Raw genomic sequence first — 13,867 nt, forward strand, 5'->3', positions numbered from 1 at the left:
CGGGCCGAGGTGAGGCGGGTGGCGGGGAGGTGCGAGGCGGCGGCGCGGTCACTCAGCCCGCGGGTACCGGGAGGTACCGGGGGCACACGGCGGGATTGGAACCGCGACCGACCGTGAGGGGCCGGCCCCGCGAGGCGCCGGGCGGAGCGGCCCCTGGAGCGCGGGGCGGGGGACCCCGCAGAGGGGCGGGGCAACGCTCTGTGTGTGTGACAGGTGCGGCGCGCGCGCGCCCGCCGTCACCCCGCTCCCCCTCCTGCCTTTCCCCCCCGCCCCGCGCACGCCGCCATGAATATGCAAATGCCGGTATAATTGCCAGCCAATGGCGTGCGCGCTGGTCACATGGTGCTGGTGGAGGCTCAGGGAAGAGAAGTTGAGTCCGGGCGAGCTCGGGCAGCGCCGCCAGAGCCGAGCGAGCCGCGGGCGAGCGCCGCGCCTCCTCCGCAGGGAGCCCGCCGGCCGGGGCTCTGCCTGGACCATGCCGATCCTCCTCTTCCTCATAGACACGTCCGCCTCCATGAACCAGCGGGCGTACCTGGGCACCAGCTACCTGGACATCGCCAAGGGCGCCGTGGAGATCTTCATGAAGGTGAGTGCGCGGCGCCGGGGGAGCCGCCGCCCCCCTCGCCCCCTTCGCCCCGCTCACGCCGCTTCTCTCCGCTCTCTCCGCAGCTGCGGGCCCGGGACCCGGCCAGCCGCGGCGACAGGTACATGCTGGTTACGTTCGACGAGCCTCCCTACTGCATTAAGGTAATGACCCCCCCCGGCCGCCTCGGCCCCGCGGCGGGGCCGCCCTTGGCGCGGCGCGGCCCCGTCCGGCCCGGCGGCGGCAGCAGCAGCCTGTGAAGATGGCGGACATTTTGCTTTTGTATGGAGGAGAGAGGCTGAGGGCGCTGCTGAGATGGAGGAGGGGGGGGGGAGGAGACGGGCGGGCCGTGATTCACCGCCCCGGCGCAACGAGGGGCGGCCGCGCTCCGCCCCCCGCGGGGCGGTGGCTCCGGCGGGGCCAGCACCGCGCTCGGGCCCCGCGCGGCCCTGAGACCCCCGGGACACGCGGGCGCGGTGGGGCGGGCAGTGCCCGAGCCCGGCGGGCAGGGCAGGGCGAGTTACCCCTCACGGCCGCGGGGCAGGGGCAGCGCGGAGGCCCGGCCCTGGCGCGGCTGTGGGTGTGGGACAGCACCCGCGGCTGTTTCCGCCTCTGCGACTGAAGAAGCCACTGTGTGTCCCCCTGTCCCCCCCGCCCCGTTCATCCTGCTGAGCACGGTAGCCTGCACCAGTTCTGTGGAAGGTGCTCGCAGCCGCCACTCCGTGCAGGGTCGTGGTGAACTGGATGTGGAGCCATCGAATCATCAAGGTTGGAAGACACATTTAAGATCACCGAGTCTAGCCATCAACCCAGTACTGCTACTCTAATTTGTAAACCACTAAATCACATCACCTAGTACCAGCCTCTTAAACACCACCAGGGACAGAGACTCTACCTCCCTAAACAGCCTGTCTTCCTGAATCATGAAAAATTTCCTCCTAATATCTGATCTGAATTTTCTCTGTCCCAGTTTAAGGCCATTTTCTCTGGTCCTCACTGCAGGCACAGCAGAAGACAGCGGTCCCTATCTCACTGCACCTCCTGTAAAGGAGTTGTAGAGAATGATGAGGTTTGCCCTAAGCCTCCTTGAGAGTAAACAAGTCTGCCTGGCTGGCTCCTCTTGTCCCTGTTTTCTCATTCCTCAAGTTTGAGGCAAGTACGGCCATGCCGTTCTCATCACATTGTCTGCACCATTTGGTTTAGGCAGAAGTAAAAAAAAAATTGTAGTGCTGCCTCCATTATGCTGTAGGCTGCAGCTTGCTGATGGAAACATCCTGACTGAAAACACTTAGGTGAAGTGTGTCGCAGAAAGCATTGCTATGGGAGTTTTAGAATCCTGAATAGTCCTGGATTAGGACTATATTTGCTCAGAGTAATACACTGCTTATGGTAACTGTTGAGCTGTAGACCCATGCTATGAAGGCCAAAGAAGTTAATGTATGAATACATTGTTGGTCATCATAGAGAAGAAAGGAAAATATTCTCTAGATCTACCAGCTAGAACTTCTTGAGATGTTTAAGAAGTAAGTAGACTCACTGGTGCTGAGAGCTTATTCACATCTTGGATAATGAGGAAATGTAACTATCATGAGCTATGAATCTTGGCTCCTTTCATCAGTAATAAATTTACAGGGCTTTCTGAAGTGACAAGTCACAGAGTAAGTATTTATTATTTGGTATTGCTCCTTTCATTTCCTCAGAAGAAGGTGTGGACGTAATTTCTGTGAATTGAAACTGTCCTTGACTTAGAGAAAGTTACTGCCAAAAAACCTACATCTGCCTAGGAGAGGTGTTTTTTAGACAAGATGCACACACCATTTGCCCCATTTGTGTTAGTGGCTGGATGCAAACCCTAAGTCTTTGTTAGGCCAGTGTTAACTGGATTTCTTGTGTCCTAGATTTCTTTTCTTCTAGTTTTGTGTCAAATATTTCACAAGTGTATCTTATGTTTGAGAAATGAACTTGCTCCCTGCAGTGACAGCAAGCATACTGGTGATTTAATAAAACATGACTTTGTTGCTGGAGGTCTGTGTGGTAATGCTGCAGGTTATTACCACGTCTATACTCAGATTTGCTGAGAAAGATCCTTGTGTTTAATAAGCATCTGTGTACATTCTGGTGTGCTAATGAGCATCTGACTATTAACAGTTTTAGTAAATAGTAATTTAAATAAATGGGGCTCTGATACCTGTCATAGCATTCAATCATATTTAATATACATTAAATAGCCAAGGGAAAGGAAAAGTATTGTGGTTCTTGTAACTTGCTAATTTTTCTTCTTAGAAATTTATATTTCTGCCTTTAGCACACTGGTTTTTAAAATGGGCCTCAAACAATCTTAAAATATTTTTTCAAAAAGTAGTAACTTTTCTAGGAACAGGCTGCAGATTCAATAAATACCTGATTATAGTAATTACAATCACAAGTGCAGCTCAACTATTGTGTAAAGACTTCATGGGATAATGAGTGTTATTGGGCTGTCATCATGTCTGTTCCTTGAGCAGAGAAAGCCTCACAGCAGTGATGACTCCCTGTTTGAAGACTTGTTCTCAAGACCTGCACTGGTATTTATGATGTTCCCTCTGTTGTGTTTTTTAACAACCACAGTTGTGCCAGGAAAACTTCCTGGTCTAGGCCAGATTCTCTATGTCTTACAGAACATGCTTGTAAAACATAAAAAATCTGGTGTCTTTGCTAATGCTGCTGCAGTTAAATACTTTGTTTGTCTTGATTTAGAGAATGTGAAAACAAACCTGGCAAGTGAATGCATTTTGCAGGCTTGCTTTCCAAGTATGTGCAGCAATGGCTGTTTTATCCTCTTGTTTTCTTTATGATTTATACTAATTAAATTACTTAGTCTCTCAGATAGTTTACCAGAGAAGCACTTGAGGGAAATAATCTGGTGGTGGAGTTGAGACCACCTAGGGCACAGAGGAATTACAGGAACTTGAGTTTTGGAGCAGGGTTAGCTGAGATACGTGTTTTGGATTGGTTTGTATCAGAATTTGTTTGCCTGTAGCATTAAATTATTTCAAACCAACAGCACTGGTTCACTTTTGATGGACAAGAATATATCAAAAAAGTATTATGCATTTGTATTGTATTGTGCTAAGTGGAAGAATCATGCTGTTGCACAAATGATTTGCCAAAATCTGTGAAAGTAAGGTGGCGTTTTTGAAACTGTCTTTAGTATAGATGGTTTGAAATTATTTACAGGACCTGTTGATTCTGTTTGACTGCTAATATCTCTGTGCCATTTTTTAAACATGGAATTATTTAGTCTCTCAGTTTGCAGTGGGGCTCTGCAAAGAGCTGTGATGACAAGTGTCTAAAGAGGAGTCAGGGTGCTGTCCTGGGAAGGTGGGGATGGCAGGAATATCAGCCCCACTCTGGCAGCAGATGCCTCTGGAACCTCGTCAGCTGTTTGGCTTCTATTTGCTATATAATGTATAGGTGGTGATTTGTGACAGCAATTACAGTGCAACCATTTATAACTCTTACTTTGTTTCCAAAATACTCTACAGTAAGAGACAAATATTTAATATTTTAAAAACATCTTATGAAATGTATTTACCTTGTAATTGTCAAGTGATGTGATCCTGTATAGGTCAGTGGAAAAATACATGTACATTCCATTGGATGTTGGGTCAAACTCTCATTTTATGAACTACGGGAAAATTAGTATGTTATTTCATGAAATAAGAATTTTCAACCTAATGTTTTTAGTGCATTTTTTAGATTAAAATTATGATAGGGTGCTATCAAGTGAGAATGTGCTAGTTGGTGGCATGTTCACATGGAAGTGAGCTAGTCTGTTCTGGTATTTGGGCATCTGATTTTTGGTATTTGGCATGCATGGGAAGGTAATAAGATGTACAGTGAAGCACCTTTGTAAGAGGTGTCTATTACTATTAAAACACTAGTGCTTAAATTTAGGTATGGAAGGAGTTTATTTCCAGTGTGTATCCAGTTGGGCAAGAAAAGAATGGGTTCAAGAACAGCCTTGCTGCCTGGCAGGGTGTTTGATGTTCCTGGCCTTCTGGCTAAGAGAATGCATTGTCCTGTTCAGGGAATACAGTTCCTGGTGTGTCCTTGTTTTGAGGACTTTCTGTCCATGCATTGCTAGAGCCCGGGTCTTGCTCCATCCCAGCCGTGCTGTGACCTGGTGCTGCAGCACCTCCAAGCCTTGTGTGCCAGCCCCACCCTTCTCATCCCTTCCTGCACAACGTGGCTGATCCGGAATGCCGGGGCAGGAGGCTGGGAACAGGCCAGGCGTGTTACTGACAGTTGTGCACAGCACTTCCCGAGCTGCCACCGTGTCTGGGTCAGGGGCCTGTCATGAGCTCTTGCCATGGCCCTCATGGTCTTCTGTGGCTTTTTTCATTTATTTACCCACTTGTTTTTTTTTTTTTTAATCACATAAATTTCAGCATCCTCTGTCAAATATAGATATTTCTCTGTACGTAAGCACATGCTGTGGTGTAAGTGGGCAGAATCTTAAGCCATTTTGTTTATTTTTTTTTTTTGTGAAGTAATGGTGCTAGAGTAAAAGTATGGAGAAAAGAGAACAGTCTTCTCACCTACCCTTTTCCCCGCAAGCTTTTGCTATTTTCCAGTGATGATGTTTCAGCAAGATCTATCTAGATTTGTCTGAAAATGGAGCTCATGCCAAAATCTTAGCCAAAAGAGTTTTTGAAAAGGAAAGCAAGCTTAACTCTTCATTTATTTTTTCCATTCTCTATTTTTGTGAAACCTCACATCCTGCAGTTTGTGGCTTGCTTGTGGATTTGGGCTGCAAATGGCGAGTTCAGGCCCAGACCAAAAACACAATGGTGGCCTTATGTGGAGTTATTGATTAACTGGACTGCCCTGTTCCCTTGTGACTGATATCTGGCTGCTGGCAGTGATACGGCCTTTCCTCAGGGCTCGAGGAATATTATTTATTATCTGGTCACAGAAATATGACTTCTGTTTTATGTTCATGTGAGATTCTATTGTCTGACCTTCATAAATGATCTGGTCACAAGTCAGAGGACTGAGAGAACATAAGTTATATTCTGAAATACATATTTTCCTCCTTCTGTTGCGTTACACTGAATTCAAGAGTCAGCTGTGACTGCACTGCAGAAATAGGCTCCATGAATTTGAGTGCAGAAATATGTACATAGCTGTCTAAGAAGTAGCTGAAATTACTTTATACAGTGCGTGTGAAACACTGCACTGTTTGAGATGTGCAAACTGGGACTGATGGATAGGATGCCTTCCAGTTCCTCTGCTGTTCCCTGCTAGCCTGAACATATGTTTCAGTGCTAAAGAGCTCCCTTGTGGAAGCAGCTCTTCATGATGGACTCTGAGCAACCTCTTCTTTTTTTTCCCTGAAATTCTGGAGTTGGATTGGGATATCTTAGACGCTGGAGCAGGAATTTGTAGAGGCTTTTTAAAGCATCTGTCAGAGAGTACTTATTGTAAGTAAATAACCTGCTTGTTTATGATACTGAAATAGTGCTTCAAAACTGGGAGTTCATAAGGTCACACTTGAGGAGACTAACTTTGCTGTCTTTTATTTCAGTGGCACAGAAGCTTCTGGCAGAAGCATTTTTAAATTTTGCTTTCATGGAGATCCTGTGCTGGTGCAGAATGGAACTGATTACCATTCACTCTGCACAGGGCAGGGGCAAATGAATAGGTTGTACTGCTGAAAGAGATGTGAGATCTGTTTGTCTGTTTTTGGAAGAAATTAGATCAGAGCTCCTTACTGAGCTTCAGGGAGGAAGAGAAACCCAACCATGAAACCTGGTGGGTTTGAGGCAGAGATCTGCAGGAATGCTGCCTGAGGTGGTAGGAAATGCATTAGTGTGTTTTTTCATTTTTGTGAAGGAAGAAAACCAGAGGAATACCTAGTAAACTGTAGCAGATCCACAGAATAAGCCTAATTTGATTAAGTTTTTACAGGAACCTTGAGACGCTGAAAATCATTGGGTTTTATATGTAAAAGGTCTGACTTTTGGCAGGCACGAGTACTTGGTGGTCTGGCCTGTGCTGGGGAAGGGGTGGTGTGAGCAGCTGGGAATACACTTGGAGGTTTACAAGCTGGCAGTGGGGTGTGCAGGCAGAATTTTTGGTGCAAGGCAGATAGCAGCTGCAGGGGCAAGAGGGAAGCTGCTATCCGAGAGGTGCAAAAGGGAGAGAGAGCTGAGGTCAGTGGGAGAGGCCTATCTTTCTCTGCAGATATGCTGTTCATGATGTACACACTTAGTGAACCCACTAGCCAGGCGCTGTTGGAAAGGGGGAAAAGAGGTGCTGAATGTAGTACTGAGGGACTGGATGAAGTGTAAGCAGCACACAGTGTCTGTTCTTGATAACTAATTCAGGAGACTATATTCTGTGCTTGTTCAGTGGACAGAGATAACCATCCCTGTTCTACCACTATGCACTTCTTGGGTCAGTTACAGCAGTATTTTTATTTCTGAGCAGCAACATCTTCCATTGCCTTGGAAGTACTCCACACACCTCTCCTCCATGTCTTCCACTGTGCATGTTTGAGGCTTTGTTTTAAATTTTCAGAAGGCTGTCTTTGAGCAGAAATGACTGGCAGGTTAAAGCCAACAATTGCTTTTCCTCTGTTAAACACAATGACTTAAGGAAGAGAAACAGAAGTCATTTGTTTAAGGAACCCATGCAGATAGGATTGTCTGGTTTTTTTTTTGAGGTAAAAACAAAATCAACTTAATACTGTTTGGGAATAACCACCAAACAGTTTTTACATGCTTCTTTCAATTTAACTGCTTTATCACTTAAATCTGACTGAAGAATGTGTTTTTAACAGTTCTTTTTTTTTTAAATTAGTCATCTATTCTGCAATTGGATAAGTAAGGCCATAGGCAGAAGGTTCTTGTTGGTGCAGGTGGTAGGTATTTTACATACTGCAGTGTATGTGTCTCAGAATCTGAAAACATCTAAAAATGCATTTTACTAAAATCCTAGGAATCATCAGTTGGCATCCCTGCAGCAAGCAAGGAAGTATTGTAGCCCCTTTTAGCTTATAAAGGTACTAAATTGATTCCTATCGAGAGTGTCCTTTAAAAAGCACATTTCCATTCCTGAGAAACATCATACTGGGTAGTGTAAAATGTGTTAAAATGCTTTTAAACATGCATAAGCATGCTGCTTTACTTCTTTGTGTCCTGGTTGTGAGTTGTAAGCAGCCTCTTCCAGGAACTGGTGTAATGAGGACAGAACATGATAACGAGGAATTTTGTGAAAAGTAATGTACCTTTTGCTTTAAAAAAAACCAGAGCAGTAGTAATCAGGGTGATTCATTCTTCTAAAAGATATAGTTTTGTGCCTTCTGAAATTGAGGTATTTTGTAAAAAATCAAATTACTGCAAGAACTTAAAGGTGACGGTTAAATTTTTGAAAGGAATAGATTTAAATGGAAGGACAGTTCAGAAATTAACTTCTTGATAGACAGGAGGGTCTGAACTCTGCTTGGCAGTCCTTTTTATTATTATAATTTTGAAGTATTTAAATACTTGAACTTGTGCTTTCACCTGCTGCCTGTCTTCACAGAAGGGCGAGTGTGTGTTGCTGGCTTAATTCTTAATGAAAATATTTTAACTGGTTCTGCTCCTACAGGAATCTGCAAAGTAAAATCTTGCTTTTTCATGTGGGGTGGGTTTCTGCTTTGTACTGTACAATAGATGAGATGCCAGAGGCCTTGAATGGAAACCATCATCTGTTGTTCATAGCCATTATAGCAATTTATATTTTCATCTTTTTATTTGGTTCTTTATTTGGGCTTGGACACATTCAAAGATGTAAGCCCTTAAGACTACAGGATAAACTAGACAAAAGTAGATAGGTTTGCATTAAGAGGCTTTACTCATCCTCAGTGCAAAGGTCACTTTTATTTTAAAAATAGAAGCTTAAAATGTGGAATCAAAACAGTTGAGTTGGATCTCCTGAGTTATATTTTTGTAGGGAGGTGTTCTGTAAGGAGGGTGCTTTGTGAAGTTGGTGGTTCCTGGCATATGGAATCTTTGTGGTCTGCCTCTACCCCTTTTGTGCTGTTATTATTTCAGTTTCACTTAGGAGGTTTTTGAAAAATGTCTTTTTTGTTGGTGTATATATATATATGTAAAAAGGCCTGGGCCTTGCACCCTGGCTGTGTGGGGTGGCTAAAAAGATGCACAAAGTACATCTGTGATACTTTGCGAATGGGCATTCATTCGTTTTTAACTCGATGAGAGCTGATGTAGTATTTGATTGGCTCACATTTTAACAGTGGAAAAAGGTAATTAAGATTGCAGACACTTCTACCTTGTTCACCTTCGCATATTTTATAACAGCTTGCCAGGAGGAACTGTGATTTGCAGCAGTGGTGCAACAATGATGTTTTGAGCTTGCTGTGATCTAGAAAAGATGTATCTTAGTGCTGTCTCCTGCAGTGTTCCCATACCTCAGGCAACTGGGATTCAATGGGAAAAAGCACGTTCTGTACTGTGTGACCTGTGCTCTGGAGCTGAGTGCTTTTGGAGTGGGGAGCAGTGCAACTCCAAGAGCCCTGTCAGAAGGGTCCAGATGGCTTCAGCCTTAGTGATTCTCTTCACTGTCTGTATTTTGAATGCCTCTATCCTTGATTTTATTTAATAACAGGCTGACAAAAAAAACCCCCACAAAATAAAACAAAAAAAACCACAAACAAACCCTCCAAAAAACCCAAACAAAAAAAACCCAACCGCACCCAAAAACCCACCAAAAAAACAACCAGCCAAAAAAAAAAAAACAAAAAAACCAAAAAAAACCCCACCAAATGTAAAGAGCAGCTGGTGCTGTGTATAGATCATTACTTAAGTAATGTACTTTTAGAGATTGAATCTTGGTATTTTTTTTCTTTCCTAAACTTTATCCTTACAGTGCACGTCTTAATGATGTAACTCTTGTGCTTTTATACCTCCCAAAAATATAGCAGGCAATAATTGAAAGGAATTTTTTTGCTTTGTTTTTTTTTCCTGGCTGATTCAGAACATTTGGAAAACACATAGCAATCAATTTCAGCTGTAAGCAGCATGTTTTAGGATCGAGGTTTTAAGAATGTGCCAAGAGATTAATTCTTGTAAAGAGACTGTTATTGTGCAGATCAGAATCTGTACTTGCCCATAGACTTGTATTGATTTGTATATTCACTCTGCAGAGCATTGAAAAAACAAACTTTCTTTTGGTATAAAAACTGAGATTGACAAGGATCTCTGAAACTTGAACTGCTTATTGTCAAATAAGTAAACAAGTCTTGTTTTATTTTTAAATAGCTATTATTTTTATTGTTATGATTTTCTGTCCCAGAGTTTACCCAGTTATGATTCTTTCCTTGTGTATCTATGTAAATTTCAGCATAAGCAGCACTAGATTTATTGAATGTTATTCTAGACTAAAAAAACCTAACAGTTCAGAACGCCTTAATTTTACTTTTTAAAGATAAAGCAATTGTTGGTTTGTCTTTGTTCTCACAGATGCTTTTAAAATCTTAAACGTGTGAAATAGTGTTTTAAAAAGTGAGAATCTTGATAAGATGGATGTTGTCGAGCAATTAATTGGGCAGAAAACAAAGATCTACAGTGTGGTTAAGCTGGTGTTGCTATGCTCTGCTTCTAAGTGAGTATAATGCATTAGCACTGGTCTTCATAGCTTGTTAATGGTTCAGCCAGTGAGTCTTGATTAAAAAAAAAAAAAAAAAGTTAAGCTTTGCTTTGTGGGAGAATGTGCATCTGTTGAGGCAGAACACTTGGTGCCTTTAGCTGCTGCCAGGGCTCCCGATGGTTCTCCCAGGCTGGGATGTGGTGGGACTGGAGGGCTGGATCAGGACCATGTGCCCTGCACTCAGAGGGCCTGGCTTGGGGGAGCTTTCTCTAATCAAAAGAGCTTAAGCTCAGGTAGTTACTTTTGGTCCAGATGACTCTTGCATTAAAAAGAAATCCAACCTTGCCATCATCTGAAATAAAAATCTGATCAATAGTAATGCTCCCAAGGCCATCAGTGTATTTTTGGCTGTATGAGAGTGAAGTTATTTGCTGGGCTGGCTAGGTGATATTTTCCATGAGTATATGAATTTAATGGTCATCTAAAGTACTACTTTTCCTCAGCAGTGTGTTGAACAGCATTTCAGACATTAATTGAGGAAAGCTGGTGATTAGATGACTCCTTCTAGATTCGTGAGTTTCGAAGTAAATTTGCAATACTTGTAGCACTTTGGTGTGCTGCTCTAGTTCTGTGATGTGCTTTTGGGAGGAAGGAGGAAAGAATGTGGCAGTTTGCAAAAGAAACGTGAATCATATTGTGTTGCTCCAGCTCTGGGCTGTAAAGCTAGAGTATCATCAGTAATGCTTTTCCACTTGATTGCAAAAAACGTGCAGTGAGGAGTCCCTTGTGTTGTGTAGTAGCAGCTACTCTGTAACCTCTTAGCTATTGCCTTTTTTCCTTGTGACTTCTCCAGCCATGCTGAGTGTAGGAAGGGACCAGGAGAAGGACAGAGCTGGGGCTGATTGGTATTGAGAGCATATTTGATAGGCTGAAAGAGCAACAGGCACTGTGAGTAGCAGAAAATCTTTGATTGAAACCTCCACATTTCTGCAGTTGCCCTCTCTACAGTGTTTGGATAAGATGCACCTATAATGGTATTTCTGAAATGACTGCTATGCTGCTGAACAGGAGCATGGAGCCTCTTGTTATGTTTACTGTGCTAAGGCTGTAAACTGTGATTACTTCTGTGTTCCCTCTCCATTAAGCTGTTGTGTGAAATGTAGCTTGTTTTGGTTCAGCTCTGTACTGAAATATCCTGGCTTCTCGAGTGTTCTTCAGAAATAGGTGCTTTTTTAACTGGATAGTGTTTTTCTATTTAAATGAGAATGATTTTTGGAACAGGGTGATACCATGATCTTTTTGGTATTTATACTTTCCTTTCTTCATGTGTTTCCTTTTTTTCCTTGTACAAGAAAAAGTGCAGTGAGAGTAACTGTCAAAATGCATGAAATACTGTTGACCAAAAAGCTAAATCCAGAGATGGATTGAAGCAGGAGCAGTGGGTAATAAATAAAAAGGTAGTGTAGGCTTTTTTCTTTCTTGCTTGGCATTGATTATTATCCCTTGGTTCCAAGCAGTTTCCAGCTTTGAGTTGTTCATACAGCTTCTGCATTTGGCATTCCTGTAGGAGAAGATGCTGCTTCTCTCTAAATGCTGATATTAGCAAAGGACCCCAGTACACGTTTTGTAACTGGAGCTTAAGAACCTCTCTGCTTGTGTTTTGCAGGGGTGCTGTGCTTAAAGATTGAGTTGTTTGTGACACAAACATCTTGAATTCTTCTTGAAGGAAAAGCGTTTCTGTGTCTTATTTAATGGTGAAGTCATCTTGAAAGGACAGTGAATTGCATGGTGTAGTTTGATGGAGCTTTCTTTGGGTTTTTTTATTTTAAGGTTTCCTGGAGAAATACTTCTTTCTATACAAGATGAAATAGTTTTCTGTGTAGCTGACTGCCTGTAATAAAAACTGGCACTTACATACTGTGCTAGAATGTATTTAACATTCACTAATGTGCTTTAGAAAACCAACTGATTTGATCTGTCTTCAAAAATTATTTAGTCTGATGGGTGCAGGTACAGGAGAGTTCAGCTTAGAAACGTGCAATTGAAGGGGATCTCCTGGGCGTCTCACTTCACATTGCAGCCCTTCTTTGGAGTGCAAGGCCTGGATTGCTTTGAGGGGAAGTGAAACTGGAGGGTGCTCCCCAGTGGTGAGTGTCCAGGAGGGGCTCTAGTGTGGCTCTTGTGTCCCAAGGGACAGCTGCCCTGCCCTGTTTCCAGCTGTGTAGGGAGAAATAATGTGGGTGAGGGCAGGAGAGATTCTGTGTTATCAAGGTACATAGTGTGTCCCAGAGAAAAAGGAAGAATTGTGGTGCCTGGAGCTGGATGGAGATAGTGGGTTGTGCAGTGAGAGCTTTCTGCTAAAAATCTGGTGTCACGCTGTATCAGCTATGTGGGATCAAAGGAATCCTCTACTTCAGTGTCTTCTTTTTTTAAGATGTGTTTTTTCTAAAGATGTTTTAAAGCATTTAGCATACTATTCACAATACTTAGCCTTAACACTCTGACCTGGTGCTCACTAGCTCTGATGTAAGGAACACCAAGTGATGCTTCTATAGACTCTTCACTGTACTTGACTACTCTGTGGGATTATCGAGGGAGTGGTTTAAACCTGTGAATTGGTTACCTGCTAAAATACTCCTCAGATGAGAACCGAGAAGGAGGGTCTTTGTTAGGCAGGTCTCAGAGCAGATAGCAGTGTGCACCTCCTGGAGTGAGCCCTGCTGCTCCCTGTGCTCAGCACCACCCCAGTGATGAGCTGAGGTCAGACCTGTGTGCCAGTGTCGTTCTGAGCTGGAGCTGTGCTGATCTCAGATAGGAGAGGTGGGTGCTGTGCTGCTCTCCTGTGCCAAGAACAAAAAAAAGAATTGATCTTGGGAGTTTCTTTGCTATGGGCTGTTTAATGCTGTGCAGTGACAGGACTGGTGTGTTGCACAGAATAAATGAGAGAGTAGAAGTGCTGAAATAAGAAAGAGTTCTGCAGCCAAAGGTACAGAAAACCTGAGGGCTGTGTTGACTCAAAAATGGCATTCATAAGTATTTGGAGGGGGGTCAATGTCTGTGTCTCTTAGAGCTGTTTTTCTGCCCCATTTGCATAGACAAACATTTGTGAGGATGAAATCAGCAGGTGATTAGTAGGTCATATGATTTTGAATAATTTTAGGAAAATAAAAAATGTTAAATAAAAATATATTTGGTGTTCGTAGTGTAGTCAGTACCTTTCTTCTCCCGTGTACCATTTTTAGCTAGCAAATCTTTGAATAACAGATCAAACACGTGGGGGTGGTGTGGGCATTGGCTGCTCTGTACTGAGGAGCAGCCTTACCCTGTCCTTCATGGGCAGGGGGACACATGGTACCAGCACCTCTCCCTCTCCCTGTTTGCTGAGTTTTATTATGGCAGAGCTGGGGTGACCAAGACAGTCTTGGCTTGCTAAAACTCCTATGCCAAAGTTGATGCTCAGACAGGGAAGCTCAAAGCTGCATAGGAGGTTATTCCCTGCTGCAGAACCCACTGAGCAGTGCTGGGGCTGGGTTCAGGAGATTACAAAGAGGTGGAGATACTTCGGCATTTGGGAAGCAGCCCCGTGAATTGTTAGGGTGTAAAAAGAATAATTCATTTCTGTACAAAAGAAACACTTGACTTTGCTTG

At 43.6% G+C, this 13,867-nt stretch overlaps 1 protein-coding gene across 6 annotated transcripts in view; it reads left to right on the forward strand.

Annotated features, from left to right (window-relative positions):
* The first annotated feature begins 417 nt into the window (after nucleotides 1–417).
* Nucleotides 418–13,867, forward strand: part of LOC128795094 (integrator complex subunit 6-like) — a 39,462-nt gene continuing 26,012 nt past the window's right edge. For all 6 annotated transcript variants that reach the window (XR_008433391.1, XR_008433392.1, XM_053955565.1 and 3 more), the window contains exons 1-2: nucleotides 418–586; nucleotides 670–747. Coding sequence is in view for 4 of the 6 variants with exons in the window: in XM_053955565.1 (XP_053811540.1) it covers nucleotides 476–586; nucleotides 670–747 (189 nt within the window). In the remaining 2 variants the exon portion in view is untranslated. The remainder of the gene's footprint in view (nucleotides 587–669; nucleotides 748–13,867) is intronic.

This window comes from Vidua chalybeata, chromosome 14 (assembly GCF_026979565.1).
Source record: "Vidua chalybeata isolate OUT-0048 chromosome 14, bVidCha1 merged haplotype, whole genome shotgun sequence".
Classification (NCBI taxonomy): Eukaryota; Metazoa; Chordata; class Aves; order Passeriformes; family Viduidae; genus Vidua; species Vidua chalybeata.